The 26,422-nt window shown below is 57.1% G+C and overlaps 1 protein-coding gene across 5 annotated transcripts in view; it reads right to left on the reverse strand.

The window, feature by feature from the left end:
- Window positions 1–3,152: 3,152 nt before the first annotated feature.
- CIITA (class II major histocompatibility complex transactivator) overlaps window positions 3,153–26,422 on the reverse strand; it is a 91,405-nt gene continuing 68,135 nt past the window's right edge. For all 5 annotated transcript variants that reach the window (XM_023616314.2, XM_070231024.1, XM_014730120.3 and 2 more), the window contains 19 exons: window positions 26,192–26,338; window positions 25,855–25,947; window positions 23,409–23,471; window positions 23,157–23,228; window positions 20,637–20,681; window positions 19,386–19,538; window positions 18,493–18,636; window positions 17,408–17,572; window positions 16,832–16,900; window positions 14,337–15,987; window positions 13,316–13,474; window positions 12,606–12,677; window positions 9,843–9,923; window positions 9,190–9,282; window positions 7,898–7,984; window positions 5,427–5,510; window positions 5,178–5,261; window positions 4,339–4,436; window positions 3,153–3,801 (listed from right to left, as the gene is read on the reverse strand). In XM_023616314.2, the coding sequence (XP_023472082.1) occupies window positions 4,361–4,436; window positions 5,178–5,261; window positions 5,427–5,510; window positions 7,898–7,984; window positions 9,190–9,282; window positions 9,843–9,923; window positions 12,606–12,677; window positions 13,316–13,474; window positions 14,337–15,987; window positions 16,832–16,900; window positions 17,408–17,572; window positions 18,493–18,636; window positions 19,386–19,538; window positions 20,637–20,681; window positions 23,157–23,228; window positions 23,409–23,471; window positions 25,855–25,947; window positions 26,192–26,338 (3,338 nt within the window). In that variant the 3' untranslated portion in view covers window positions 3,153–3,801; window positions 4,339–4,360. The remainder of the gene's footprint in view (window positions 3,802–4,338; window positions 4,437–5,177; window positions 5,262–5,426; window positions 5,511–7,897; window positions 7,985–9,189; window positions 9,283–9,842; window positions 9,924–12,605; window positions 12,678–13,315; window positions 13,475–14,336; window positions 15,988–16,831; window positions 16,901–17,407; window positions 17,573–18,492; window positions 18,637–19,385; window positions 19,539–20,636; window positions 20,682–23,156; window positions 23,229–23,408; window positions 23,472–25,854; window positions 25,948–26,191; window positions 26,339–26,422) is intronic.

Raw genomic sequence — 26,422 nt, forward strand, 5'->3', positions numbered from 1 at the left:
GGGCAGAAGAGCCGGGGCCTCCGCAGGTGGAGATCCCGCAGGGTTTGAAGAGTTTCCTCAGCTGGGCTGGCGGGGGGTCCCAGGCCGCCCCCACCCCCACCTTCCCCAAGCCTGTCAGCCAGGGGGCCTCTGGGGTGTGGGGGGAAGGCCCGTGGCCATGCAGGAAATCTGGCCCGCGTCCCAGAGCAGTCAGCGGTGTGGTACGCCCAGCGCTGGGCACACGGTAAGATGAGGGATGGGGAGGGAGGGAGCAACGAAGGAGGGAGTGACGTTGGGTCCACCTCAGCGGAATGAAAAGGAATGAAAAGGGCAGTAATTCTCCCTAGGCTGCAGGGCGCTGGATGCTTCAGAGCACCTTCCCCTACAGCCACATCATCCAAGCTACAGACAACGAGTTCCGTTCTCCAGGGGAGGAGGCCGCTGGGGTGGTCAAGGGCCCGTGGGACTCAAGCAGCCCCGCCTGTCCTCACAGGAGTCCAAGGAGGGGACGCTCGGAATCGTGGACCGGAGCAGGCGCTCGAGAGGCCCGGGGGCCAGGTGAGCCCGAGAAGGGAGAGACGTCCCCGGGAGAGGCCCAAGGGGAACGGAGGGGCTTCCAAAGATGCTGGGACTTGAAATCCCTCCCCATGCGGCATGACCCCAGATGTCACCAGATGCCCCGATTCCTCTGAGCATTGCTTCCCCCCGACCCCAACAGAGAGGGCTCAGGGAGAACTCCAGCACACTGCGCCCGTGCCCGCGGAGAGGCCCTCCGAGGAAGTCAGAAGTCGTGTTTGCATCTTGACTCCCTCCTTTATAGGGGTGTGGCCTTAGGCAGGTCACCTCTTCTGTGAAGTGGGGACAGTAATTTACCCATCTCGTCAGATGACTTTGTGTCCCTTACAAAGGTGCCCCTCCGGGCCGAGGTGGCTCCACACCAGGACTCACAGCTTGGCAAGCAGAGCCCAGACTGCACTGCAGCCCCCATTTGCCCCCTTGTCCAGGTGCCTTTGTGCAGTGCGCAGACTGCCCAATCACACCCAACAGTCCTGCTCCGAGATTTTTTTTTTAATTTTACTAAAATTAGAAAGACTTACGAGAGCATCTTATTCACCACTGTGCTGTCAGTTCATATTTGCGGAATGAAGAAAGCAGAGTTGTGGGGATTATTCATTCATTCCACAAACATTTGCTGAGCACATACTGTGTCCAAGTTGCCTTGCTGGGTGCAGAGGGCAGACAAGTCACCTGCCCTCCTGGAGCTCCCATCCCGGCACAAGAGCAGACAATGCAACAGATATGTGTGACAGAGACCAACTAGTGACGGGGTTGGGGCGTGGGGGCGAAGGGCTGTCTGTTTATAATGGGGCGGCCTGGGGAGGAGCTGTCCCTTATGCCGAGTCTTGAAGGATGGGAAGACGGCAGCTGCGTGAGGAGCCGGGAAGAGCATTCCAGGCGGAGGGGAGAAAGAAACACCTATTCGTAGGTAACCAGGACGGCTCACAGGTATCGAGCCGCATGCCAGGCCCTTGTTCTCACTGTCAGCTCCTGGAATCTGCACATAAGCCCGGGAAGCAGGTCCTTTACTCATGCCCATCTTACAGACGAGGAGACCGAGGCACAGAGAAGTAATCGCACAAGGGGGGTGGTGAGCTGGGCATCGAGCCCAGGCTGCCCAGCCCTGGAGTCTGTGTTGCTGCCCCTACACCATGGTCCCTCTTGAGCAGAGGGCTTGGCATGGTGCCCGGCACAGAGTAACAATAATGCTAACATTTATTGAGCACTTCCTGTGTCCCTTGCACTGTGATAAGCACCGTACATGTATCAGCTCATTCAATAAATGTTCGTTATCGTTTAAAAGCTGTAACTGGATAATTGCAGCCTCTGACCGCGTTTTGTCTGAACAGACGAGAGCAGGGGGCACAGGAGGTCCCCCCGGCCACCTGCAGGGGGCGGCAGAGGCCTGGACTGGACGGAAGGCATCTCGGCGCTCCCCCCGCCCCGCGGCTGCACAAATGGGAGTCCCCTGGACCCCACAGAGGCCGCAGATGCAGGGTCCCCCTGAGGGCTGATGCCCGAGTGTTTCAGACCCGAGCCTGGGTCAAGAGTCAAGATGCCTCACGCCTCTGCAGCTGGGCAGGGGCAGGAAGCGCCGTCTGCGCAAGGACTGCCCGCCAGGCGCCTGGTCCCAACCCCTGGACCCTTCTGGCCCCGACTCCCCCTTGCTGGGAAGAGGAGGCGAGCTTGGGAAGCGGGCATCAGGGCAGGCGCACTAGAGCCGAGCAGACAGGTCCCCCTGCCACCAGGAGAAGGCCAAGTTGTCCCCAATGGGGTCTCCCGACTGAGCGGGCCGTGCCGAGCTGTGCAGAGAGCAAAGCTGCCAGGTCCCTTCTGGCCCGCCGTGGCCGAGGCAGGACCTCAGCCTGGCTGCGGACTGGCTCACGGTGGAGCGGGGGCAGACGGAGTCAGTCCCCTCCCCAGCTCGCAGCCCTCCCACCTTGCGGCTCCCGAGCTCTGGATTTTCCCCAGAATCTGAGGAAGCCGTAAAGAAAAGCCTTCCCAAAGGACAGGTCCTGGGCCACGGTGGACGCTGCTGTGTGTGTATCTGTGTGTGTGTGTTGGGGGTGGACTCTGTGTGTGTGTGTGTGTGTATGTGTCAGGGGGTGGACTCTGCTGTGTGTGTTTGTGTGCATTGGGGGTGGGGTAGGAGAGTGACAGCCCCTGTCAAACTGGACAGAGAACATGGCAGAAGTGCTGTGTGGCCTCTAAGGCTGGATTATAAAAGGATACGCTTTCTGTCTTGCGGTCTCTCACTCCTCCCTTTTTGGGTGACCACCCCGAGACCCAGCCACTGCTGTGAGGAAGCCCAAACCAGCCCACGTGGAGAGGTCCCCATCTCCTCTAACAGTCTCTTTGAGGAACTGTAGTGCAGCCCCCGCCCCTGGCCCGCATCGAGTGCCAGCCGTGGGAGCAAACGAGCCTGCCGAGGCCGCAGCTGACACTAAGGGGCAGATGAGCCAGCCTGCCGAGCCCGCCCAGACCGCAGGTGCGTGCGCAGAACTGACATGTGTGCCGTTTTAAGGCCGTGTGTTTGGGCTGGTCTGGGATCCGTCAGACAACCGGGGCAGTGGGCGCCCGAAACGGTGATGGTGGGAGAAACTGCAGCACCGGCCTGCGGGGGAGGCAACAAGACGTTTATCATGTAGTGGAGGCACAGGGAGTGACAGAGGACCCGCAGACGTGGCTCCCGTCCATCTCCCCCCCGTTAGTGTACCATCCGCAGTTTTGTGCAAAGGTCCAGTGCATCTGGCCAGGCCTAGCTTGGCCTCGGCCAACAAAGTTAGTGCAAACAGTGAGTCCCACAGCCAGAAAGCAGCTGCCACCGAGTCCCGGCCTGGCGCCTGGAACGAGCAGACCGGGGGTGCCTGTGAGGAGGGCGACGTGGAGAAGGGCTTCCTCCCCAGGCTGCAGGCATCCGGGAGGCAGAGGGGTGGCCACCTCCGTCCCTGACTCTGGCCCAGCCACGCCGTCTGGAGTGTCCCACAGGGAGTGCCCCAGGGCTCCTAGGGGACTGCAGCTGCCACTAGGTGCCCGCCTGTCTGCCAGGGCCGCAGCGGCAGAGCAGGGCTGGCATCGTCCTGAGCCCGAAGGAGCCTGGAGCCAGGCCCGAGTCCATCCGCAGAGCAGGCCCTGGTCCTTCCGCAGCTGGACGGGGCTGACACCGAGCCGGGACGCCGAGGCTCATGGGATACAGCCAGGAAGAGCTGTGTCCCCAGATAACCAGACCAAGGTCCAGCGTGGTCAGTGTCCTCAGAGAAGGTGCTGTGGGAGGTCAGGAAGCTTTAGGAGGGGGCAGCGTGACACATGAGAGCCGGCTGTCAAGATGGGGGGTGGGAGGGACAGTGGGAAGGGAGGAGGGGGACGTCGTGGGTCAGGGGAGCACGGGAGTGAAGGGACGGCCAGCTGCACAGTTAGAGACAGGAAACGTGTGGAGCCAGTTCCTGTGAAGACGCTGTGGGGCATCGGGGCAGCCCGCATGGAAACGGCCGCAGAGATGGCATGACTCCCGGAAGAGGACCTGCCCAATGCTAAGGGCTATGGGATGGGGATGCCGACCCACCCTGTCCTTCCCCCCGTCTCCAAGCTGACCACAGGCGGGTCCTCAGAGCGCAAGGCCTCAAACCTCAGGACCCATCCACTGAGCCCAGCACGTAGACGGGGGCCCCAGACAGTGCACGGTCCAGGGGCCATCACCCAGCTCCCACGCTGCCCCCGCCCACTTTTGATGGATTCCTCCTCCCCCGGGACACTCTCCCCCGGGGCCCCTGCGTTTCTCCCTCCCAAGCCCACCCCAGCCACCTTGTCCCGGGCACGGCTGGGATCATCTCAGGCTGATCCGGGAGTCCAGCTGCTGGAGGTGTTCCTGGACGCCAAATGGGATGGTGGGTGTCCACATCCTGCGATGGGGCATGGGACACAGAGGCCAGGTTAGGGGACAGAGGGTAGCCTGGAGCCCCCAAAACAAGCTGCCACCAAATGCCTCCTCTCACCCAGCGTAGAGCCTTGGGGACTTCCCACCTGGCAGGAGCAGACCAGAGTGGTCACACGGGGACGGCAGAGGCCTAGGAGCCCTGAGTCCCCTGTCTTTAGACCTGGTTCTGCTGCTGAGTTGCTGTGTTACTTCAAAAAGGTTAGATAACTTCTCTGTGCCTTATTCCCCTCATCTGTGAAATGGGTGTTATAAGATGCACCCCATCCGTCTTAGAAGATATGGATGATGACGTAGATGAAGGTGCTTTGAAAGAGTACCAACTACCAGAATTGGCCGTTAGACATCAGGGTGACGTCATAATAATAAAGTTCGAACTATATGAAATTGCCAATTTTGTACGTCAAAATGGTTGAATACAAGCGATTTCATATCATTCAAATGAATACATTGAGCATTTCCGCGTACCAGACACTACTGTACGTGCTTTACCTGCGTTGACTAATTTGACCTCACAAACTGCCCGGGGGGTAAATATCCTCAGTCCCATTTCACCGACAAAGGAACTGAGGCCAGAGGCGTGCGGCGTCTGCTCGCCCAGGGTGGCAGGTGGGCAAGGGGCCAGGCGGGATCTGAGCGCAGGGCTCACACGCTGACCCGCAGCCTGGGGAGCGGGTGGCCCACCCCCCGTGGGGCTGCCGGGACTCACGCCAGCGTCTCCACGTGCGGGCACTTCCTCAGGCTGGCCGCGAGCTGCTGGGCCCCGGCGGCCGTGAACTTGTTGTACTGGACACTGGGGAGAGAGACGGTCCTGAGGCCCGGCCCTCGGGACCACCCCGCCCCGACCAAGGCACCACCACGCTCTCGACAGCCGGACCTCAGCCCAGCCTCTCACGAGACACCCCCGGTCTCCCCAGGCCCCGGTCCTGCCGCCCGCCGCCCAGGCGCCCACGCTCACTCCAACACCCGCAGCGACACCATGTCTGGAAGCACGTGCGCCAGGCTCTCGGCTCCCACGTCGCAGATGCAGTTATTGTACAAGCTGCGGAAACAGAGGGCAGGGCGGGGGCTGGGGGCGCCAGGCAGCCAGGGCCCCGGGGGACCCACATCCAGCCCGGATGACGGCCCTATTGTACAGAGGGGCAAACAGGCCCAGAGAGTGGAGGCTGCTTCTCCGTGGTCACACAGCAAGTCCAGGGAAAGCGGCAGGACAAGTGGAAGTCGCCTCCTGGCTGACACTACCCGAGTTCAAATCTCAGGAAGTCTTGCCGCCTGTGTGACCTTTGGGGAGTTACTTGACTCCTCTGTGACTCAATTTGCTCCTCCACAAAAGGGGCACGATGGTGTCATTGTGGGGAGGAGTAAATGAGTTAGTGCTGGTAAAACACCCAGAAGGGCCCAGCACGTGGAAGGAGCTACTGCTAGCTACAGTTATTACCACTCCCAGGGGGGTCTGAGGGCCACGTGGGTTACTGTAGAGGGTGTGACCAGCCCTGGGGACAGAAGAGGAGAGAAAAACCCGGAGTCACTGGGCCGGCTCAGGTTTCAGGGGTGTAGCCACAGCCACACGAGCAGCATGGTGTCACTGGGGCCAACTTAAACCATACACTCATCAGCCAGCGTCCCTTTAATGAGCCACGCGCTGCGAGGTTCTAATTTCAAGGCCATGACTTGGCCGTGACTCAGCCCCAGGGCCCCACTGCAGGGCTGCCTGTAAAAGCAGGCGGTCTACACCACAGCAAAGTGGATTCAGGCCGAGCTCCAGCATCCCCTGACGTCGCGGGTCGGCCGGTACCCAGGCAGGAAGCAGGTGGGGGCTTCCGGTCTCTTCCTGGGGTGGGTCCAAGGACCCAGGAGCCCCCTCTGACCCCCACAGGCAGAGAATTCTCCCCGCATTTCATTGATGCCAAGCGTACTTGTTCACATCAGAACATATTCAGATCGGGCGGCGACTGATAATCAATGCGTGTCAGTTCCATTAGCAGCGTTTTGTCCTCTTAATGGTGTCTTACAATGGATGGCATCTCAGATTCCATAAAATATGACGTTTCTTAAAGGGTCCATCAGATCAAGTATCACCCCACACGCCCCACCTGCTTCTCCATTCACAATAGAAAACTCCAGAACCCCCCTCCTGACCTACAAGGGCCTTCCCGCAGGATCTGACCTCCTCTGACCTCCCCCACCCTCTGTCCCTCATTCCCGCCACTGTGGCCTTTCAGTCCCTCAAAGACCCAACCTCTTTCCCACCTCGGGGCCTTTGCATCTGCTGTTCCGTCTTCCTGGAATGCTTTTTCCCGAGAGCTTCCCATGGCAGGGGAAGGGTCACCTCCTCAGAGGTCTCCTGACCTCCCCAGTGAACTCAGTACTCCCTCTGGCACCCTCTTGGGCCCTTGTTAGTTTCCTTCCCAGGATGAATCACTATTTTAAATTACTTTATTTATGCATGTGCTTACTTATTTATTATGCAAGAGACTTGAAAGCAAGAACCACACTCGTTTTGTCCTTAGTTGCATCCTAGCTCCTAGCACAGGGTCTGCTCGTGGTTGACATGAGAGAACATTAGATGCCCTGCACAACTCTAGGGGGTGCCAATCCCATAGACTACGAGTTGCACAGTACACAACCTACACAGCTGCACCCGGTGACCCTAGCTGGAAGGCTAGAGAATGGATGCGGCAACAGCTAGCTGAACCAGACGCCATCGCCCCTGGGAATCTGACTCTGGGTGTCCTCAGCAGGTGAGGAGGGCCGGGGAAGGAGAGGGAAGTTCCTCCTGGCCTGGCGAGAGAGGAGAGCTGGCAGCACTGAGCTGAACGACTGGGGCTCTGGTCCAAGCTCTCAGTCCCCTCTTTAGTCCCCAGGGCCACCAGGGCCAGCAGCCGGAGGTCATCGAAAGCAAGAAGAGCTGTGCCAAGGCCCGCCAGGAGGTGGCAGTGTAGGCACTGCCTGGTGTTCGAGGGACAAGAACCAGACAGGCTACCTGCATGCATGTGGTCAGCCTTCTAGAATCCGCCACCCCGGACTCCAGAAAAGGCCCAGTGCTGCCAGCCCCTGAAGAAAGGGGACCCCTATGTGCTGCACAACAGAGCTCTTTCCATGGGCCACTGGGTGGTACCCATTTTCCAGGCGAGGAAACAGGCTTGGGATGAGTCAGTGACTCGCCCCGAGTGTGTGAGATGCTCTTTCCCCAGGTCCTGCTCACCCTCTTGTGGGGCCGTGGCATGGCCCAACGCCGGGGGGTGTGTTCACAGTGGAGTTTAGGTCGATGCCCCTCCCCGACCCCTGCAGAGCGCAGCACCGACACAGCACAGCCCATAGAGATCGCCTTGAGGTCCCAGTGTGGGGCTTTGCAGCTGGCACGAGGGGCCTCCCCGCCCTCCCCCAGCCCACCGGCCAGGCTCCTGGCCGATGCGGGGCCCCACTCACCTCAGCCTGAGGAGGGACATGGCCAGCGCGGGCAGGGCCTCGGCGAGCTTGCAGGCGCCCACGTCGGTGATGCTGTTCTGGGACAGGCTGCAGGGAGACAGCGACGGGCAGGGCTCAGGCCCGATCGCACGCCCCGTCCCCATCCGCGTCCATCGGCCCGGGGTTCGGGCGGAGCTGGGGAACTCTCGCTTCCTCACGGGGCGGCCTGGAGCAGCCTGCACATGGCCGGCGCCCTCCGTGAGAGTCGTGGGCAATGAACTGTGAATGGCCCTGTGCGTTGGCTTCCGCTAACTCTTGATAAAGCAAAAGATACTGTCTCGTCCAGTGGCTGAGTGGGGTGGTGAGCGGAGGATCAGAGGAGGGAGAGAGGTCGCTCTCCCCCCCTTCACCGTTCTACGATTTTATAGCATCCTTCCTTTTCCCTTTGGGCCACTTCACAGCACTGTAACTAAATAAGTGTTCGTGTTATTTCGTTTAATGGCTGTGGGCTCCGCGAGGCGAGGGGTCGTGTCTGTTCATTACTGCGTCCCTGCGCCTGGAGCAGTGCTGAGCACATAGTAGGTGCTCAATTAACATTTAAGTGGGGGGAAGAAGGGGGCGGAGGGAGGGAACTCTAGCTTGCTCGCAGCGTTACCTAGAACACCCTAAATCACTTGAGAAGTCTCAGTGTCCACAATCAAGGAGAGCCCTGAGGGAACTCTGGTGGATTTGACAGCTGTCCATCACAGTTACCAAGAGGAGTGCGCATAGATTTTGATGACACCCTCTATGTTCGGTAAAAAATCATGTTGATCCTTCTGCCTCATATCTGTCTCCTCCTTCCCGAAGCCCAGGACACTTTTTTTAAAAAAAACTTTACTATTTTTACCCATACATCCTAACCTCTCTCCTATGTCGCCCTTCAGTGTCATTTTCTCTCCCTCCACATGGTTCCCAGTCATTACTGAATACTTTGTAATTAGGGATTTGTCGTTGGTTTGCTCCTTGTGTCTCCTCATCAGAAGATGCAGGGGGTCGGGGGCTGTTTTATTTAAAGGGGGGTCTCCAGGGCCTGGAAGGGTGCCTGTACGTGGCAGGCGGTCCTTCAGCATTTGCTGGTTAAATGAATAGGTGACCGGCTGAACGGATGATGGAGTGAAGAAAGAAACGACTGAATGAGTGGTTGGACGAATGAGTGAACGACTGAAGGACCGAACGAACGAATGAGTGAATGGGTGAATGAGTAAAGGAATGAAACGCCAGCTGGACGTGGGGGCCAAACGCAGCAGGAAGGACGGGCCCAGCCCACTCACTTGAGCGTCTCCAGGGCCTTCAGCTGCGGGAAGGTGGCCGAGAGCTGAGCGACGCCCTCGTCCCCGATCTTGTTCTCGCTCAGCGAGTCCAGGCTGCAGGTGGAATCAGATGGGGGCCATCAGCCAGCACCGGAGGCCACCTCCCCGTCCCCATCCCTCCACCCAGCAGTGGCTCCCCCTTACCCCCACCCCTGGACACACCACGGCGGGTGGCCGCCCCGAGCTTTTGAGAGCACGTCTTCTTCCCTCCGGGAGCCACTAACTGGCCGGCCAGGGGACAAGGCTCTAACTCCCCATGGACTGAATCCCTGTTTTCCTTCCTGGGAGCCCCGTGAGCTTGCATAGCTCCCTGAACCTCTGGGGGCCTCAACTGCACAGAGAGACCATGCTCCTGACCTGCTGTTTCCCCGTAGCCTTGCTGGAGGCGGCGACGAGGCCGGGGAGGGAAGAGTTTCAAAGGTCACGAAAGGAGCGAACTTTTTTTATTATTGGGGTCTCCTGTCTGCCGTCCCTCCCCTGCAGTGGGGTCATCTGCTCACTCACAGCGGCCGCAGGAGGACACAGGAGGACAGAGAGAGGGAGACGGACGGACGGGGCAGAGTGGGGGTGGTCAAAGCCCGACAGGGCGGGGAGGGGTCAGGGTCTTTACTCACTCCAGATGCTGAAGGGAGGAAAAGGCCTCAAGGATCCTCACCAGCCTGGGGAAAGCCTGGGGGCCCAGGACGGGGCCCAGCCTGGGAGGCAAAGAGCAGAGAGAGGACCCGAATGGTCACGGCCCCTCGATTCCACCCCAGGGCACAGAAGGCAGGCCCATCTGAGGGCCCCTCGCTGGCCCCGCCTCCCCGGTGCCTTACCTCCCCCACCAGGCGGGACCCCAATCCTTTCTGCTCAGGGCACATTTCACAAAGCCCCCCCCAGGCGGCCAGCTGGGCTCCCAGCTGGGGGCTCCCCAGGTTTCATCTTTGAGAGGACAAGCCAGGGCGCACTCCTGTCCACATCCACACGCACCCTTCTCCCACCCTGGCACGGAGCCATGGTTCCCAAATGCTGATGGAGGGCCACCAGCAGTCCTGAGGAAGGTCGTTTACTTATTTGCCGTTGTGTTTTAGTGACAAAGAGAACCATTTCTGGAGTACTTATTATGTACCAGGCACACGATGGGTCCCTCACTCAGATTAGATCTCATTTAATCCTCACGACGACTGAGCTAAGGGCGCTTCTTGTCTTCCCTTTACAGATGGGGAAACAGAGGCACAGAGAGGTTAACTAACCCATACAAGGTCACACAGCCTGGATTGACATTTAGACCAGACTTTAAGGGATGAGAAAAATAAAGACAATGGAAGGCTCTTTGGCTTTGTTTTTAAAAGATGATTAAATGTACTCAATGTAAAGAACTGTCTTTTATTCTGAAATTATGTCCCTTGGGCTTTTTTGACATTACAATGTTCATTCATTGATAAAATTATGCTGCCAACCGTGGTTATTTTGCTCGTTTGAATAAACATAACTTGATGAAAATGAAAAGATGGTAACTGTACATAGTCACTCAAATTCACTCTGAAATATTCTCAGTCTTTGAAATCCCAAAGTCTGGGAACCGCTAGGCTCCATGAAGGGCCACACATGGGAGTCTGAAATCTGATTTGAATCTGGGCTCTGCCACTCAGCTCCCGTGGGGCCTTTGGGGAAAATCCCTTCACCTTTGAGTCTCGGTCTCCTCCAATGTGACCCCAAATTTATGCGGTCGTTGGAAGGATTAAGGAACTCATTCATCAAATCTTGATTGCTGGCCTACTGTGTGCCAGGCCCTACTGTGTGTCACGGAGACAGCTAGCGAACAACAAAGACAAAAGTCCTCGTCCTGTGGAGCTGGCAGTCTAGATAATCAAAGAAATCGGTAAACCATCTGGTGTGGGAGATAATAAGGGACGAGGGGAAAGTACAGTGTTGAGGGGGCGGAATCACGCTTTTAAATCGAGGAGTCGGAAAAGGCCTCGCTCAGCAAAAACCAGAAGGCAGTCAGGGCGTGGGCCGGGCAGATATCAGGGAAGGGCACCCTGGCAGAAGGCACAGCCGATGCAAAGGCCCAGAGGCCAGACCACGCCTAGCAAGGCTGAAACGCATCAAGGAGACCCATGTGACTGGTGTGGAGTGAGCAAGAGATGAGAGATAAGGGTGAAGAGGTAAATGGGGGCCAGACCGGGGAAGGACCATCTCCCAGCAGAGTCCCTGTAGAGTTTTGAGCCTGATCTAGGGGCGGGTGAGGACCACAGGGTGCCTGGCACAGTGGCTGCCAGTCACACACCCAGAATAGTCCTTTCCTTCCTTCCTTCCTCAGAACTTTCTCGGGGCTTCCGGCCTCCAGGTGGCGAGTGTCCTGGTTCTGGGCTGTTCCACTCCACAGCTACTGTGCCCCAGACCACAGTTCCGACCTCGAACTAGGGGCTTTTTAAGCTGAAAATAATTCAAAGCCAGAAAGGGCCCTTGGTGATTGTTTTCATACATTTCCTCTTTTCAGCAACATTTTTACCTCTGCACAAATTTGGTACCTTATCTCCATTGAAAACAAGAAACACTTAGCTTTTTTAGGGGGGTGTGGGGGGACCAGTGATCAGGAGGGGCAGACAGCGTGTGGGTGACCAGCTGGGGACCTCGGGCAAGTGACTTAAGTTCACTGGGCCTCAGTTTCCTCATCTGTCAAATGGAGAAGATAAAGGCTGTCTCTGGGAGCAGCTCTTGAAATTAATGAGATGATATACAAAATGCGCCAAGTACACTATCGGTGTTTAATAATTCCTTCCCTATCGTTGGATGATTTCGGATCCCTAACAATGACAAACGCGAATTTAACTTTTTCCTTTGTCAGAGCAAGAGCCGGGCTGGCCTGACTCTCGTGCCTTTGGACAATTCACACGCTCTAGGCATCGGTGACTGCGTCTGCACAATGGGGAGATGATAATTTCTCCACCCCACGTGGCCTCCCCCTCAACCCCAGCTCATTCCTACTCCTTTGTCAAGTGTCAAGGCTTCAACTGCCTCCTCCAGGAAGTCCCCCTGACTGCCCGCAAGTCCGCACTCTGGCAGCCCTTGAGTTTCCTGCCATCAACTGCAGCAGGTGTAACTGTCTCTTTGCACTAGGCTGCAGGCTCGCGGAGGAGAGCGGCCTGGCTCATCAAGCAGCTCTGCTGTATGACCATGTTCCCCAGTAGATGAGCCAGGTAGCCTCACACACGAGAAACCCCAGCACTAGCCAGACCGGCCATGCCCCAGCTGCTGGAAGCTGGTATCCAGAGTGATGGGGAGAGAGGGTAAGAAGGATTCTGCAGCCCCATCTCCATTCCGGTGGCACAAGCCCAGCTAATGATGGCAAAGACACCTAGTGGGGACCCAAAACAATCCAGCCCTTTGCTTACGCAAACTCCAGCTTCTTCAGGTCCCGGACAGCGGGGAGATCCCCAGCCACATCTTCCGAGGAACTTCTTGTCCTGGAAAGAACGGCAACGTTCGAGGGAGCAGGCTCCTCACCTCTTGCTGAGCCCCTACCCGTGTGTCCCAGCACGCCTGCCCCAGGGCCTGTTAAAAGAAAAACCTCAGGACAGCACGTCTTTAGGGCATCACTGTGTGCTTCACGGAAAAGAGCCTCAGGGTAGGCACTTACGAACACCCACCCCCGACGGCGCACAGTAGGTGCTCAAACAACGGATGATGAAGGGATAAGCAAAGGATGGTTGGTCTGTGGCCAGGTTTCCTCTGCCCTCTGGACCTTAGGGCCCTGCCATCTATAAAATGGGGGCCATGCTGGTCCTGGCCGCCTTGAATGGTGGCCACAGGGGTCATTTCTGTCACTAGGTGCAGAAGGCAGCTCGTAACTCTTAGCAGGGGAGACTACCTCCCTGGCTTCTGCTGAGAAAGAATCGGGTGCATGATGGCGAGTTTGAATGGGATGAAGCGATAAGTCCTGGGGGCCCTGCCCGGGTGGGGACAGCAGAGAGAGGTTCCGGGTGGCCGCTCTCCAGGGCGAGGGCAGGGCATGTCCCAAAGGAGAGGAGGCACTGGAAGTGCTCATGGCAAACTTAACATTGGGTCCTGCGTGTCCTCAACCCGCACACCCTCTCCCCCTCACCTCTGGATCTGCACGAGGTTGCCCAGGTCATCCACATCCTTCATGGACTCAGCCTTGAAAGGTTCGATGGTGAACTTCTCCTCCGCTGCCCGGAGTAGCTTGGCCTCCCCACGCTGCTGTAGGGACTCCCACAGCCCCACCGTGTCACTCAAGGCGGCCCTGTGGAGGAGGGGCCTCAGACCCAGGCACAGTGGCCGGGCTAGACCGTAATGGAGGGGCAGCTCCATGAAGGGACCTCCTACCTATTCAGATACTTTACTTCCTCAGCTTAACCCCTACCTCCTCCAGGAAGCCTTCCATGACCCCTCCAGCCCTTATCAATTCCTCCTTTTTCTCAATTCTCCCAGTGGTTGCATTTCCCTTTTTGCTTTGGCTACCAGGAAGCTCAGTGCTAAATTCTTGGCTGAACCACTCCAATGGTGTAGGACCCTAGAGCTTGGGTAAAGTATGTTTAGGGGGAAGGTGGGAGAGATTCTCTGGAGATTAAGCTGAAGTGATCAAACAGGTTGCAGAAGGCCTTGAATGCACCAAATTAAGGGATTTAGAGCTCATTCTGAGGGGAGAGGGGTGCCTCTGAAGGGTTGTAAGCAGGGGTGGAGTATGATCAAAAGCAAGTTCTGGGAAGATGGCTCTCATGGTTGAATATAAAGTGGAGTGGCAGAGGAGAGAATGGAGAAGGGAGGTCAAGTGGAGGCTGTGGCTTTTAATCCACCCATGACTAATTGGTGGCTTGATCAGGGGATGGAGAGAAGAAAACGAATTTAATTTCAGATATGTCCCAGATTCTAGACGTGGCCCAGGCCTGGCACATGGCGGGCCTTCAAAGTGTGACCTTGGGCGAGCTGCTGTCCCTCTCTGAGCCTTGGGTTCCTCATCTAAAGAATGGAAGGAATCAGTTCTGCCTCCAGCTGGCTGCTGTGCACACTCAAGGAGACCCCACAGAGCCAGCACCGGGCACAGCCCCGAGACCACAGCAGGCGCCCCGTGCAAAGAAGCCCCCTCCCCTGTCCCCTGCCCCCACCTGAAACGGGTGACACAGCTGAGTCCCACGAGGTTCCCCAGTCCAGAGGGGTCAATACCAGTGCTGCGGAGGTCCAGGGAGAAGTCTCGGCCGGCCGCCTCCAGGGCGCTGCCCAGCACGTGGGTATCGGGAGGCGTGAGCCGGGTGCCCAGGAAGGAGAGGCAGGCGGGGAGCCCCTGCACCACGTGCTGCCAGAGCCCGGCGTCCAGGGCCTCGTGGGCGCAGTGCAGCAGCTCCAGGAGCCGCCCTGCGCGCAGCATCCCCGGCTGCAGCCGCTTCAAGTACCTGGTGAGCGCCTTCTGCTTCCTGTCCGCCAGCGTGGTGCCCTCGGGCCCCGCCAGGGCTCCCAGGCAGCGGGCGCGAGGCTGGAAGACCAGCCCGGCCAGAAAGCGCGGCACGCCCTCCAGCCAGTTGTCATAGGGCCTCTTCTTCCTTGGGGTCAGCGCCAAATACTGCGGCAGCTCCTTGTCCTTGATCTCGCCGCTCAGAGCCAGCCACACGGCCCCCAGGAAGCACTGCAGGAGGAAGCTGGAGAAAGCCAGCTCGGGCTCCGGGGCCCCCGGGATGGGCTGCACCAAGCCTTTGGCCACAGCCCAGGCCGTCACCTCCGCCGACGGGAACTGGCCCTCGCGCACGGTGCCGTGGTGCTGGCGGCCCAGCTCCCAGGCCAGCCTGGCCAGCGCCACCAGCGCCCCTGGGGGGCTGTCACGGGCTGCCGGGCTGAGAAGGCCAACGTAGAGTCCGGTGAGCGTGGAGGGCAGCTCGGCCTCGTCGCCCCGCTCCAGGAGGGCCTCAGAGAGCTGGCACACGGCCCGGCACACCGTGGGGCTGTGGCTGTGACCGAGCAGAAACGGCTGGCCCCGCAGGAGCTCCAGGGCTCTCTCCTGATGTTCACTGTCCCCCGAAAGCTCGAAGTAGCACCTCACGTAGGTCTCGGCCTGCTCGGCTGAGAAGCCGGCCATCTCGAACAGGGCGTCAGCCTTGCTCAGGCTCTGGGCCAGGCGGCCCCGGGGCCGGGCCGTGAGCAGGAGGGTACAGCCACGCAGCAGCTTGCGCTGGAACAGGCCCGCCAGCAGCCCCCCGAGGGAGCGCGGCTCCGGGGACACAGGTCCGCACACGCTGTGCAAGAAGCCATCCTGAGCTTCCAGCTCCTCGAAGGCATCCAGGATGAGCAGCACGCGGTCCGGCCTCCTTAAGATGTGACTGAAGACCTCATCGTCCACGGGCAGTGGCTGCGGGCCCAGGGAGAAGAGGAGGTCCTGCAGGCGGTAGGCGTCCCCAGGACGGTCCAGACAGCGGCAGGGGAAGAAGAAGACAAAGTCATACTGCGGCAGCCGGCCGCAGGCCCAGGCCCGGCTCACTGCCCGGGCCCAGCAACTCTTCCCATGTCCTGCTTTGCCGAGCACGGCAATCAGCTGCGTCTCACGCGGCCGCCGGCGGTCGCCCGCAGCCAGCAGCACCTCGGCCAGACCCCCGCAGGCCGGCTGCCGCTCTGTCCAGTCTGGGGTGGCCAGCTCCCTCTCCAAGCTCTTGCTGCTGCTCCGCTCCAGCCGCGCCCTCACCAGGTCCACCTCCACCAGGATGCCGTCCGGGCCTGCGGGCTCGGCCTGGTACCTGTCCTGGAGCGAGCGGTAGAACTTCTCCACGCTCTCTGTAAAGGCCAAGGGGTTTTGGGGCGGGGGGGATGCTAGTTACGGGACGGGCCGCCATGTGGACAGCAGAGAGGCCAGCCCAGCCACCATCACTAGCTTCTGCATCCATTCACCACACAGTGTTCATCGACTGCCTTCTTTCTTAGCTGCCTCCTTCAGTTACCCAGACCCTCATTCATTCCTTCCTTCATTCATTCCCACACCCATTCATTCATTCATCTTCTTACTCTATCTATCCACGTCTTCATTTACACACCAACTGCCTCCTTCTTTTGCTCACTCACTATAGGAAGGCCATGGGGGGAGTGGTGTTAAAAGTTAAGATAGTGGAATCTCTGTGTGTGTCTGGTTCAAATCCTAGCTCCACCACTTGCTAGTGTCAACCTGAGCATGTTCTAGATCCTACCGTGCCTCAGTTTCCCCATCTGTAAAATGGGGATAATGTTAGGGTTGTTTGCGACTACAATGATTTAATATATCTAACAGGCTTGGGAGAGTACCGGGAACAGAGTAAGACAGGGTAATTTGGCCGTTCTCTGATTTGCTCTTTCATTCCCACCCTCCATCACTTCCATACTCATCATCCGTCATGCCCTCTTCCCTCATTCATTCTCTCAGCCTCGCAAACAAGACGTCAACACCCAGCGTGCACTGACGAGGGTGGGTCCTCAGTAAGTATTACTCAAGTGTAAGTGGCGGAATGAAGGCTGAAATGATGGCGGAATCAAATGAGTAAGTGAATGAACGAATGGGTTGAAGGAGTGTTGAGTGAATGAGTGAAGTGAAGTCAGATCTGGGCGTCGGCCTCTAGCCCGGAGGGCAGGGGACCCTGCCACCACTCACCGGGCCATTTTGGAGGCTTGCTGGAGCCCTCGTGAGCTGCCTGGCATCGGGTGGGCGACACCTGGTCCTCTGGAGAGGAAGAAGCCGGTGTCGGAGTTCCGGTGGGGGCGCCCCGCGGCCTCCCTCCCTCTGGGGCCCTCAGTCCTCCTAGTATCCCGAGGGCGGAGCCCACAAGGACTGGGGATGTCAAGATGGAGGTTAGAGGTCATGGCCTGAGGCTGTCTCCTACAGGAAGATGTCTTCCTCTGGCTAGCCGTACTTTAAAAAATTTCACCAATGTTTTAAAAACCACCATATCTATGTAAAAATCAGGATTTCCGGATTCTGCTGATGGTTTGGAAGATCCGGCCACACTGGGCGGGCTGTCCTGCTCGGGTGACAAGCAGCTGTCCCTTCAGATGGGACACGGATTGTCCAGGCAACTCCCCAGAGACGCTCCCTGCCCTGTTTTGCCCATAAACACGACCCGCCGTTCCCGCAGGCAGCCCCATCTGTGGATCCTGACCCTCTGAGGCAACTCCTTCCCCGGGGCCTCAACCCCGCTTCCAGCAATCTCACGGACCCCGAGGTCCTTACCGGTCACGTGGGCACGGGAGGTCAGGGCTGGTTCGGGCATGCCAGGAAGGTCAGCTGCCGATGGGGCAAAGGGGCTGGTGGAACCAGGCCGGTCTGGGGACTTCGGGAGGCTGTGGACAGCTGGGCTGCTGGGCGGGGGCGCTTGGCTAGCCTGGGGCAGCTCGCCTACAGTGGGAGGGAGAGGGGCATAAGAAAACCAGGCACCCATCCAGGAACCCACTGGGGTCACCCCCACCCCAAATCAGGCTGTGGGGCTTGGGAAGTCTGGGGAGAGGACAGAGAACTTCCAAAGGAGGACGTTCCAGGACGGAATCAAGGAAAGAGGTCCAGAGAGACATCTAGCTCCTAAAGTCTTGGTTTCTCCATCTGGGAAATGGACACGAAAAGCTTCATAGGGAGCTCAGAGCAGGTGCTATGACAGCACGTTTCTTGCTGTGTGACCAGTCCTCATCTTCCTAGACATCAGGAAGGCTCCCTTCTGGGGCACTGATGCATTGTACAAAAACTGGCACGCAGCCTTCAAAGGATGCTCTCAAATTGAGTGGAAGTGTTCCCCCTGGCCTCATCCTCTTTCCCATCCCTGCCAGCCCAAAGATGCCTTCCCCTGGACAATTCACAACCCCACAATTCAGTGTGGCAAGTCAGCGGGGGCCATTTTGCTGATCAGGAAACAGGGCAATTCAGAGAAAGCTGTGCAAGGATACACACCAAACTGTTGACAGTAGCATACTAAACGAATAAGGGAGCGACTCAGTAACACTTGCAAGCATCTCTTATTGTTTGGCTTATTAATGAGCATGTATGGATGTTGTGATTTAAAAATACAATAAAGTTTAAATTAAAAAAAGAAGAAAAACTAAGGCTCGGGGGGAGGGGAAATTGAGACATGGAAGACCACACAGCCACTCATTGGACCACTCATCCAGACCACCACGGGGAGCTCTGCTCCTCGGCTTTGATTTTGGGGAAATGGGGACAGAGGAGGGTATTCTGGGGAGGGAGGATCATGAGAAAGTGCTGGGTTATAATTGCCAAATACCCGAGGTGGGGGGAGGACCAAGTCAGGGAGTCCATGACACACTCACCTTGGTAGATGAATACACCAGAGACCCCGGTCCCAGCCCCTGAGATTTGCCAGAGCCCCTGGGGCAGAGTGGGGAGAGTGGGGACGATCTGAATGGGCCCGGCGGGGAGACTCAAACAGCTCAGCAAGGAAGTGGAGGGGGGCGCTGCAAGACACAAAGGTGGGAAGTTGGGACCCCCCCCCGACAGCAACTACGCTTGTAATCCTGTTCTGTGGCTATTTGGTTAACATCTGACTCATTTTTTTTTTTAGGAAGATTAGCCATGAGCTAACATCTGCCAAGCCTCCTCTTTTCTTTTCTTTTCTTTTTTTTTTTTTTTTTGCTGAGGAAGGCTGGCCCTGAGCTAACATCCATGCCCATCTTCCTCTACTTTATATGTGGGATGCCTAACACAGCATGGCGTGCCAAGCGGTGCCACGTCCACACCTGGGATCTGAACTGGCGAACCCCAGGCCGCCGAAGCGGAATGTGCACGCTTAACCGCTGCGCCACTGGGCCGGCCCCCGGACTCGTTTTTTAAAGGGCTCCCGTTTCCCCCAGAGCAGCAGCTGTGTCTGTCGCGCCCATGGCGGTGTCCCCAGCCCCTAGCAGAGTGGCTGGCACAGAGCAGGTACTCTGTCCCCAGCTAGTGGATGAAAGTACAGGGCTGGAGGGAGGAGCCCCTAACAGGGGGAACTTCCTTCCTGTGCCTCCCAGGAACATGCTCCTTCCGAGGCATGTTCTCTGGCACGAGCTGAGCTGGTGAGGACCGTAAGGATGGGGCTGGCTGGGACGGAAGTGGGTGACGGTGATGGGGGCAGGGGGATTCCTGGCCCTGGTGGTCCCTGCCTTAGCCACTCCTCGGGCGCCTCCCCGAGCAGGGCAGCCCACCCTTTTCCAAGCCCCTAACATACCGGGCATCAGGACGGTTTCTTCCACCCGGGTCTGGCTGGATGCTGGCTCCTTGTTAAACAGAGCAGCCGGCGACGGGCAGGGCAGAGTCGAGGGGTCACTCACTGGCCCCACCAGGAAAGTGCCAGTCACCATGGGCACGGCGGGGGGCTCGGCTGTGAGGAAGGGGGCCGTGTGAGAGGCTGGGTGAGATCTGGGGGCCTGGAGGGCCTTCCTGGGGTGGGGAGGGCTTTGAGAGCAGACTAGGTCTGTCTCCTGGGAGCTGGAGAAGCTCCCGTCCTCTCCTCAGCCCTGGGTGAGGCTGGTTTGATGGACAGCGGCTCTGTGCCCGGCCCCCCACCCATCTCCTTGTGACTGGGCCCCGAGGGCTTCCCAAGATGGAGAGCTGTGGCCGGACAGACCTGAAAACAGGCTGTTGGCTCCAGGCCCCTGCCACCTTCCACAGCCAGCCCCTGAGCCCCTCGGGCACCCTGAGAGCCCCCATCACTTCCCACCAGACTGGGGCAGGGATCATTTCCTCCATTCAACTGAGAGATCCAGGAGGGTGGAGACGCCTCCCCCATCAGATCGGGAGCTCCTTGAAGACAGGGACTGCTTCTCCACCGTCCTGGGGCTCTCACGGGCGGGGCCCCTGGCTCCCCATCAGACCGGAACTTTCTGAGGACGGCGACCAGGCCTCCTCCATCAGAGTGAGAGCCTTTCCTTCCTCGGTCTGTTCACCACACAGGGGCTGGTCTCCCCACCTTTGCAATAACAAGTGGGTGGGGTGGGGAGGGGAGAGGAAGGAAGGGGGGGAGGAAAGGGGAGGAGAGAGGAAGGGAGGGGAGGAAGCATCTGGCAGGAGGACACGGTGAGCTCAGGGGAACAGGCTCACTGAGGCATGAGGGTGGTCAGGAGGGCGGGAGGCGCTGGGTGACCAGCTGACCCTAGGTGGCTCCTGAGGGCGGTGGAAGGAGGCGAGGGGCGGGGTCTCAGCTGGGACTCAGAATTAAGAGGAGGGAGGTGCTAGGGGAGAGCCATTGTAGGAGAAGCTGAGTCTCTCAGCAGCCCTCACCTAACCCTGCCTGCAGAGCACGGGCCACGGAACCAGGACCTTGATCTGAATCCCGGCACCACCTCTCACTAGCTGTGTGATCTCGGACAAGTGGCTTCACCTCTCTGAGCCTTGGCTTTCCACTGCCAGTGTACGTGCGCCTCAGGAGGGCCCCCTTTCCCGCCTCGCCATCTCCCTGGGCCCAGCCCGCCCTGCTCACCTAGCTTCCTGTGCTTCCGGTCCACCGGCAGCTCCTCTGGGAAGGCTGCAGAGAGAACATCACGGTCAGCTGCCCCAGGGAAGTAGTGTTCCAAGCCAGAAGAGGCTTGTGGGCCCACCAGGCCATATGGCCTGGCCTTAAATGGCTGGGAAGTGGCCTTGGGGGTCCATTCCCTCTTCTGCCTCTGAGCATTCCTGTCCCCTCTCATCTGCTGGAGCCCCAAACCCCACCTGGAAGCACCCAGAGCAGGGAGGGACCAGAAGAGGCAGAACCATACAGGGGACACAACATGCATTTGAGTTTAAAAAATAACAATAAAAAGCAATCTGCTTTTGATCCCTTCGTAGCTGTGCATCTGTGCAACACAGCCTCTCTGAGCCTTCGCTCTCTCGGCTGTGAAACGGGTGGTGATTCATACTTTGCAGGAGCACGCTGGAAATCAGCGAGCGAGCATCACTTGGCACTCCAACGGAGAAAGACCCTGTGCGTCCCTCAGCAAGGGGCTGACGAAACAAGTCAGGGTTCACCTGCCCAGTGAAATACCCCGCAGCCCCCAAAAAGAACAAGGATGCTGAAGGCTGTATGGGGAAGTGTATCAGTGTCTGCAATTTCCTTGGAAATGTCCCACAAAGGAAAGGAACGGATGGGCGCACGGATCGAGGGATGGGCAGGTGGATAGAGCTGTGTTAAGACAAATACAGCCAAACATTAACTGTAGAAGGTAAGCGGTGGGTACACGGTTGTTTGTAGTGCAATTCTTTCACTTTGACTATATGTTGAAAAATCTCATAGTAAAATATCGGGGAAAATATTTGTCCAACGAAAGCAAAAAAAAAGGAAAGAAAGAGGAATTCTCTGGAAGCAGAACCATGCATTCTCCATCAGCGATACGGAAGCCACCTCCCAGACGTGTTAAATGAAGAAAGCCAAGCGCAGGAGTGGGTACAACACCGTCATTTGTGTGGAATTTTTTTTTTTAAAGAAGTGGCTTATAGATGAATAGAATATTACTGACACGGCAAAAAGGAACCTGGCCACATAGTTGCCCTCAGGGAGGGAACCTGAGGGATGGGGGACAGAGCTGGGAGGGAGGTTTTTTCCCCATTGAATATTCTTTGCAGCTTTTGAATTTTTACACCACACACCTGTTTTACCTGTTCAAAAATGAATAAATAGGCACAGGGCTCACATGTGGGCTGGCACATAGTCAGCCTTCAATGAGCTGTTAAGCCCATTTTACAGCTATTTTCATTGGACCATATTTACTCAGGTGCTACTGCTCGTCAGGCCCTGTGCTGGATGCCAGCGATGCAGTGACAAGTAAGAAAGACAAGGTCTCTGTCCTCACAGCCGGGGAACTAGACAAAGATGATAAATAAAATAAGTCCAGATGTGACAAGTGCTAATGTGCTAGGAGAGACACAAACAAGGTGAAAATAAGTGAGTTTATCTATGTGGAAAGGGTGGTCAAGGCCTCCAGGAGGTGGTGACATGTCAGCCAAGACCTAAAAGATTCAGAGGAGCCAGCCATGGGAAGAACTGGAGTGAGGCACTGCAGACAGAGAGAACAGCAAGTGCAAAGGCCCTGAGGCTAGAAAGCATCCGTGGGTTACAGGAATGGAGAGAAGCCAGTGTGGCTGCAGCATAGTGGCTCATGGGAGTTTGCAGAGGTGGGAAGGGCCAGATCACGCAGGCCTTGAGGTAAGTATTTTGTGGCCATTGGAGGATTAGCATGGCAGCAAAATGATGGGATTTTCATTTTGAAGCTCGTGTTGGCTGCCGGGTGAGGGGAGATTAAGGAGGCAGAGAGACTGAGTAGGAGGGTCAGAGAGGCGCAGGTACTTGCCCAAGGTCACACAGACAATAGATAGCAGATCAGGATTGAAACTCAGTTCTTACTGACTCCAGAACCTGCGTGTAAAGAGACCTCCCTCAAATACAGGGGTGACAACTGAGGACGGAAGAGAAGCCAGAGACCAAATGTCCCTTTGGAAATGGCAATCAAATCAGCCAGGGCCAGGGGCTGGCCGGTGGTGTACTGGTTAAGTTCGCACACTCTGCTTAGGTGGCCCGGGTTTCGCGGGTTCAGATCCCAGGCACGGGCCTAGCACTGCTTGTCAAGCCACGCTGTGGCAGCATCCCACATAAAACAGAGGAAGACTGGCACAGACGTTAGCTCAGTGACAATCTTTCTGAAGTGAAAAGAGGAAGACTGGCAACAGACGTTAGCTCAGGGCCAATCTTCCTCAACACACACAAAACAGATGAGAAAAAAACCTGCCAGGGATGGAGACCCTCCAGGAGAGTGGCCATTTGCTCCTGCGCCATCTGCTTCCTCCCGGGGTCCCTGGACAGCAGTGGTCTCCAGGGTGAGGGCAGAGGTGGGCGGGACACCCAAACTCAGGCAGAGTGGACAACACTTAACAAGGGAAGCAACTGGGAGCCACAACAGGCTCTGGAGCCGAGGCAGGGCCAGGACTCTAGCAAGGCTGGGAGGGATCCGGGCGGGGGCTCACTCACGTCTTTTCTGCCCCACTTCCTCGGGCGCTTCCACGCTCTCACCGATCATTTCTTCCAAGCCTATGTGCTCGACTTGGGAGAGAAACCAAAGGCACCAACGTGCACAGTCAGAGGAGACCCAAGGGGAGCCTCCACTGTCCCCGTGTTGGGGAGGGACCCGCCCACCTGTCAGAGGGTGGCCATTGGGCATTACGGGCACTCCCCAAGGAGCAAGGGAGGAAAGGCAGGCTGAGCCGAGAGCTCCCAACTTACCGAAGATGTCCTTGCTCAGACCGTCCAGCTGGGAGTCCTGGAACACGTACTGGTCCAGTTCCGCTGCCCAGACAAGGAAGAGTGCGGTCAGTCAACAAGCTCTCCCCGAAGGCTGCTGGGGCCAGGCCTTGGACTAGGTGCCAGGGAGCTGTGACCCTCCAGGTCTGGCACGCCGTGGGGACCCCGTAAATGTTTGCTGAGTGAATGATCGAACGAAGGAAGGAATGTTGACCCTTCACGGGCTCTTACTCTAATCCAAGGGATGATGTGCGTCCATGAGAACTTATCTATTGCCATAAAGTCATGCAATGAGACGGTAGAGTTGTCATGGGGTTTGAGTTTAAATTCCCTACTAGCCTTACTAGCTGTGCAACCTTGGGCCAGTTACTTAACCTCTCTGGGCCCCCCTTTCCTCCTCTGTGTAATGAGAATAAATAATGCCTACAACCCAGGAATGGATGGTGAGGACTGGAGGCTCTGCATTTGAAGCATCCAACATGGTAGCCAGTACACAGTAGGCACTCAATAAGTGGTGGTTAATGATATGAAGTGGAATGGCTTGGAGCCAATGGGAAGGCAGTTATGGCAGGAGGTCAGAGGAGAGAGTATATAGTGGGATGGGGCAATCAGGGAGGGCTTCCCAGAGGAAGGGATCTTGGAGCCAGGCCTTGAAAGATGGGGCAGAGTCTGAGAGGTGGAAAGTGGAGGGCTTTCTGAGGTAGTGACGACAGACTGTGGGAAGGGTATGTTTTGGAAACTCTGAAAGATAGGTGTCTGCAGTAGATGTTTCATGTTGGGGAAAGTTAGGACTGGATTTTATAGGCAACGGGGAGCCATAGAAGACTTCTGAGCTGAGGAACGGAGCAGCGATGCTACTGCTGCTGCTGATAAAGATGATAATGCTGATGGGGATGGTGGTCCTAGGGGGTGTGGTACCCAACACTTACTGAATGCGTACTCTTTGCAACTTCCTTTTCTAAACACTTTACACACAGAAACTCATCAATCCTCACAGCCGTCCATGAGGCAGATGTGATTATTATCCTCGTTTTGTGCACTTGGAAACCACTGTAATATTTCAAACTGCCTTAAACGACGGCATGGCCAGGCCGGGGTGTGGCCTCTGAGCAGCACAGAGAAAACCCACAGGCTTGAGGAACAGAGTTGGGTGAGGCCGTTTCCCCCACTTCTTCAGCAGCTCCCACTTCCCATGGAAATGTCCCTAAGCGAAAAAAGCCCCTAAATCCTTCACTGCTGCCTCCAGTTGTGCAGAAATGTGAATGCCCTCAACCCCAAACACTTCTGCTTCCCCCAAGAAAATTCCCAGGAAGGAAAGGAAGCAGGCAGGCTCTCAGTTCTGTAATTTCTGACACACACACGCCTCTCTCTATTTTCTGCCTGGTGTGATGCTGGATTAACTGTGCACTGGGGAAAGACTGGCCACATTCATGCGGAGCCCAAGCCTCCTCACAGATGTGGTCCTTGGGTTGCGAGGAAAAGGACCACTGAAAACAGTTGTGCAGGTTGTTCACTGTACAAGCGTGCTCAGCTAAGAGGGCAAATGGGGGCAGAAATCCAGTCTGTACTTTGATAACCAAGCTGTTACTTCCTGATGGAGCCTGCCTCCTCCAGAAAAAGGGCAGCTTTGTCCAATTCAACAAAGCCTGTGTATGAGATGGGAGCGACCCCGGTGAGGAGGGGTCCTTTACCCCACCTGACCCCCCAAACAACAACAATGACAGAAAAACTCTCCCCAAACAGTTCTGCCCTTGTCTGAAAGGAGTAGCTCTTTTTAAAGGTGCAAACCAGCCTCTCAGCTTAAGCCTCAGCCAATCTCCCCACGCCAAATGCTTTCCTTTTTGTTTTTAAAAATAGGGACTTTGAAAGGAGAAAGAACTAGGCTAGAATTTCAGATCTGCCCATTACTACTTCTAACGTACCCTTGGGGAGATTGCTTCTATCTAAACCTCAATTTCCTCATCTGTAAAATGGAGATTCTGATAGTATCTACTTCCTTTGTTGTAAGGATTTGATGCGATAACACACATACAGTGACTAGCATGTGACATGTGCCCCCAAACTGAGAGTTATTATGAATACTAGAGTAGTTCGGCTTAGGAGCTGGGGAGAAAGAGGGAGGGGTGTATGGGAGGAGGGAAAGAAAAGCAAGAAACAGAAAAAGATATAGAAACGGGGGCAGAGGATGTAAAAGTGAGGATATGTTGGCCTGGTGGTCATTAGCCAAGGGTCTATGTCCCTTAGCATTCTCCATCTCCCTTCCTCCCCAGAGTTTTCGTTCTTCTAGCCCTCATTCTGCATCCCCCTTTGCCACGATTTCTTAGGGAGGGGCCTGCTGTGGCTCACGGTGAATAGGTGAGATTAACAAAAGAGAAAAAGAACCTTTCCCCTCCACCGTCCTCTTTCTGGGCTCAGAACACTTCCTCACCGATATTGGCATAAGCCTCTCTGGTCTCTTCATCACCTTCTATGTCAAACAGCCTGCTGAACTGTTCGCAGTTGATGGTGTCCGTGTCGGGTTCTGGGAGGAAAAGTCCCTTGGATGAAGCGGGGAAGGTCTGGGAAGAGGGCTGGTGGGGAGGGAGGGAGAGGCGGGGCGGGGCCGGGGGAGGTCTCGCCGCGAGGGCGCATCACGCCGGGGGTGGAGCTGTCCGTGGTGCTGACTGGCGTGTGGCCGTCAGCGCTTCCCGTGGTTGCTGACTGTCTCCACGGCCGGCTGAGGGGTGGGGTCGGACTTGGGAGGGGCCAGGGGGAGGAGAGCCCACCTGAGCAGAGCTCGATCTCTTCTTCTCCAGCCAAGTCCACATGGTCATAGAAGTGGTAGAGATGCAAAGGGTCAGCATTGCTGTTGAGAAGCTCCAGGTACCCGCCTTCCAGCGGCCCCAACTCCATGGCGGCACACGGTCCACTGCCTGGAGGGGAGACACAGTCATCTCATGGGGTGTTTGAAAGATGCAGAGAACTGACACCTACCACATTGCCCAGCTGGGTCTCTC

This window comes from Equus caballus, chromosome 13, assembly GCF_041296265.1.
Source record: "Equus caballus isolate H_3958 breed thoroughbred chromosome 13, TB-T2T, whole genome shotgun sequence".
Classification (NCBI taxonomy): Eukaryota; Metazoa; Chordata; class Mammalia; order Perissodactyla; family Equidae; genus Equus; species Equus caballus.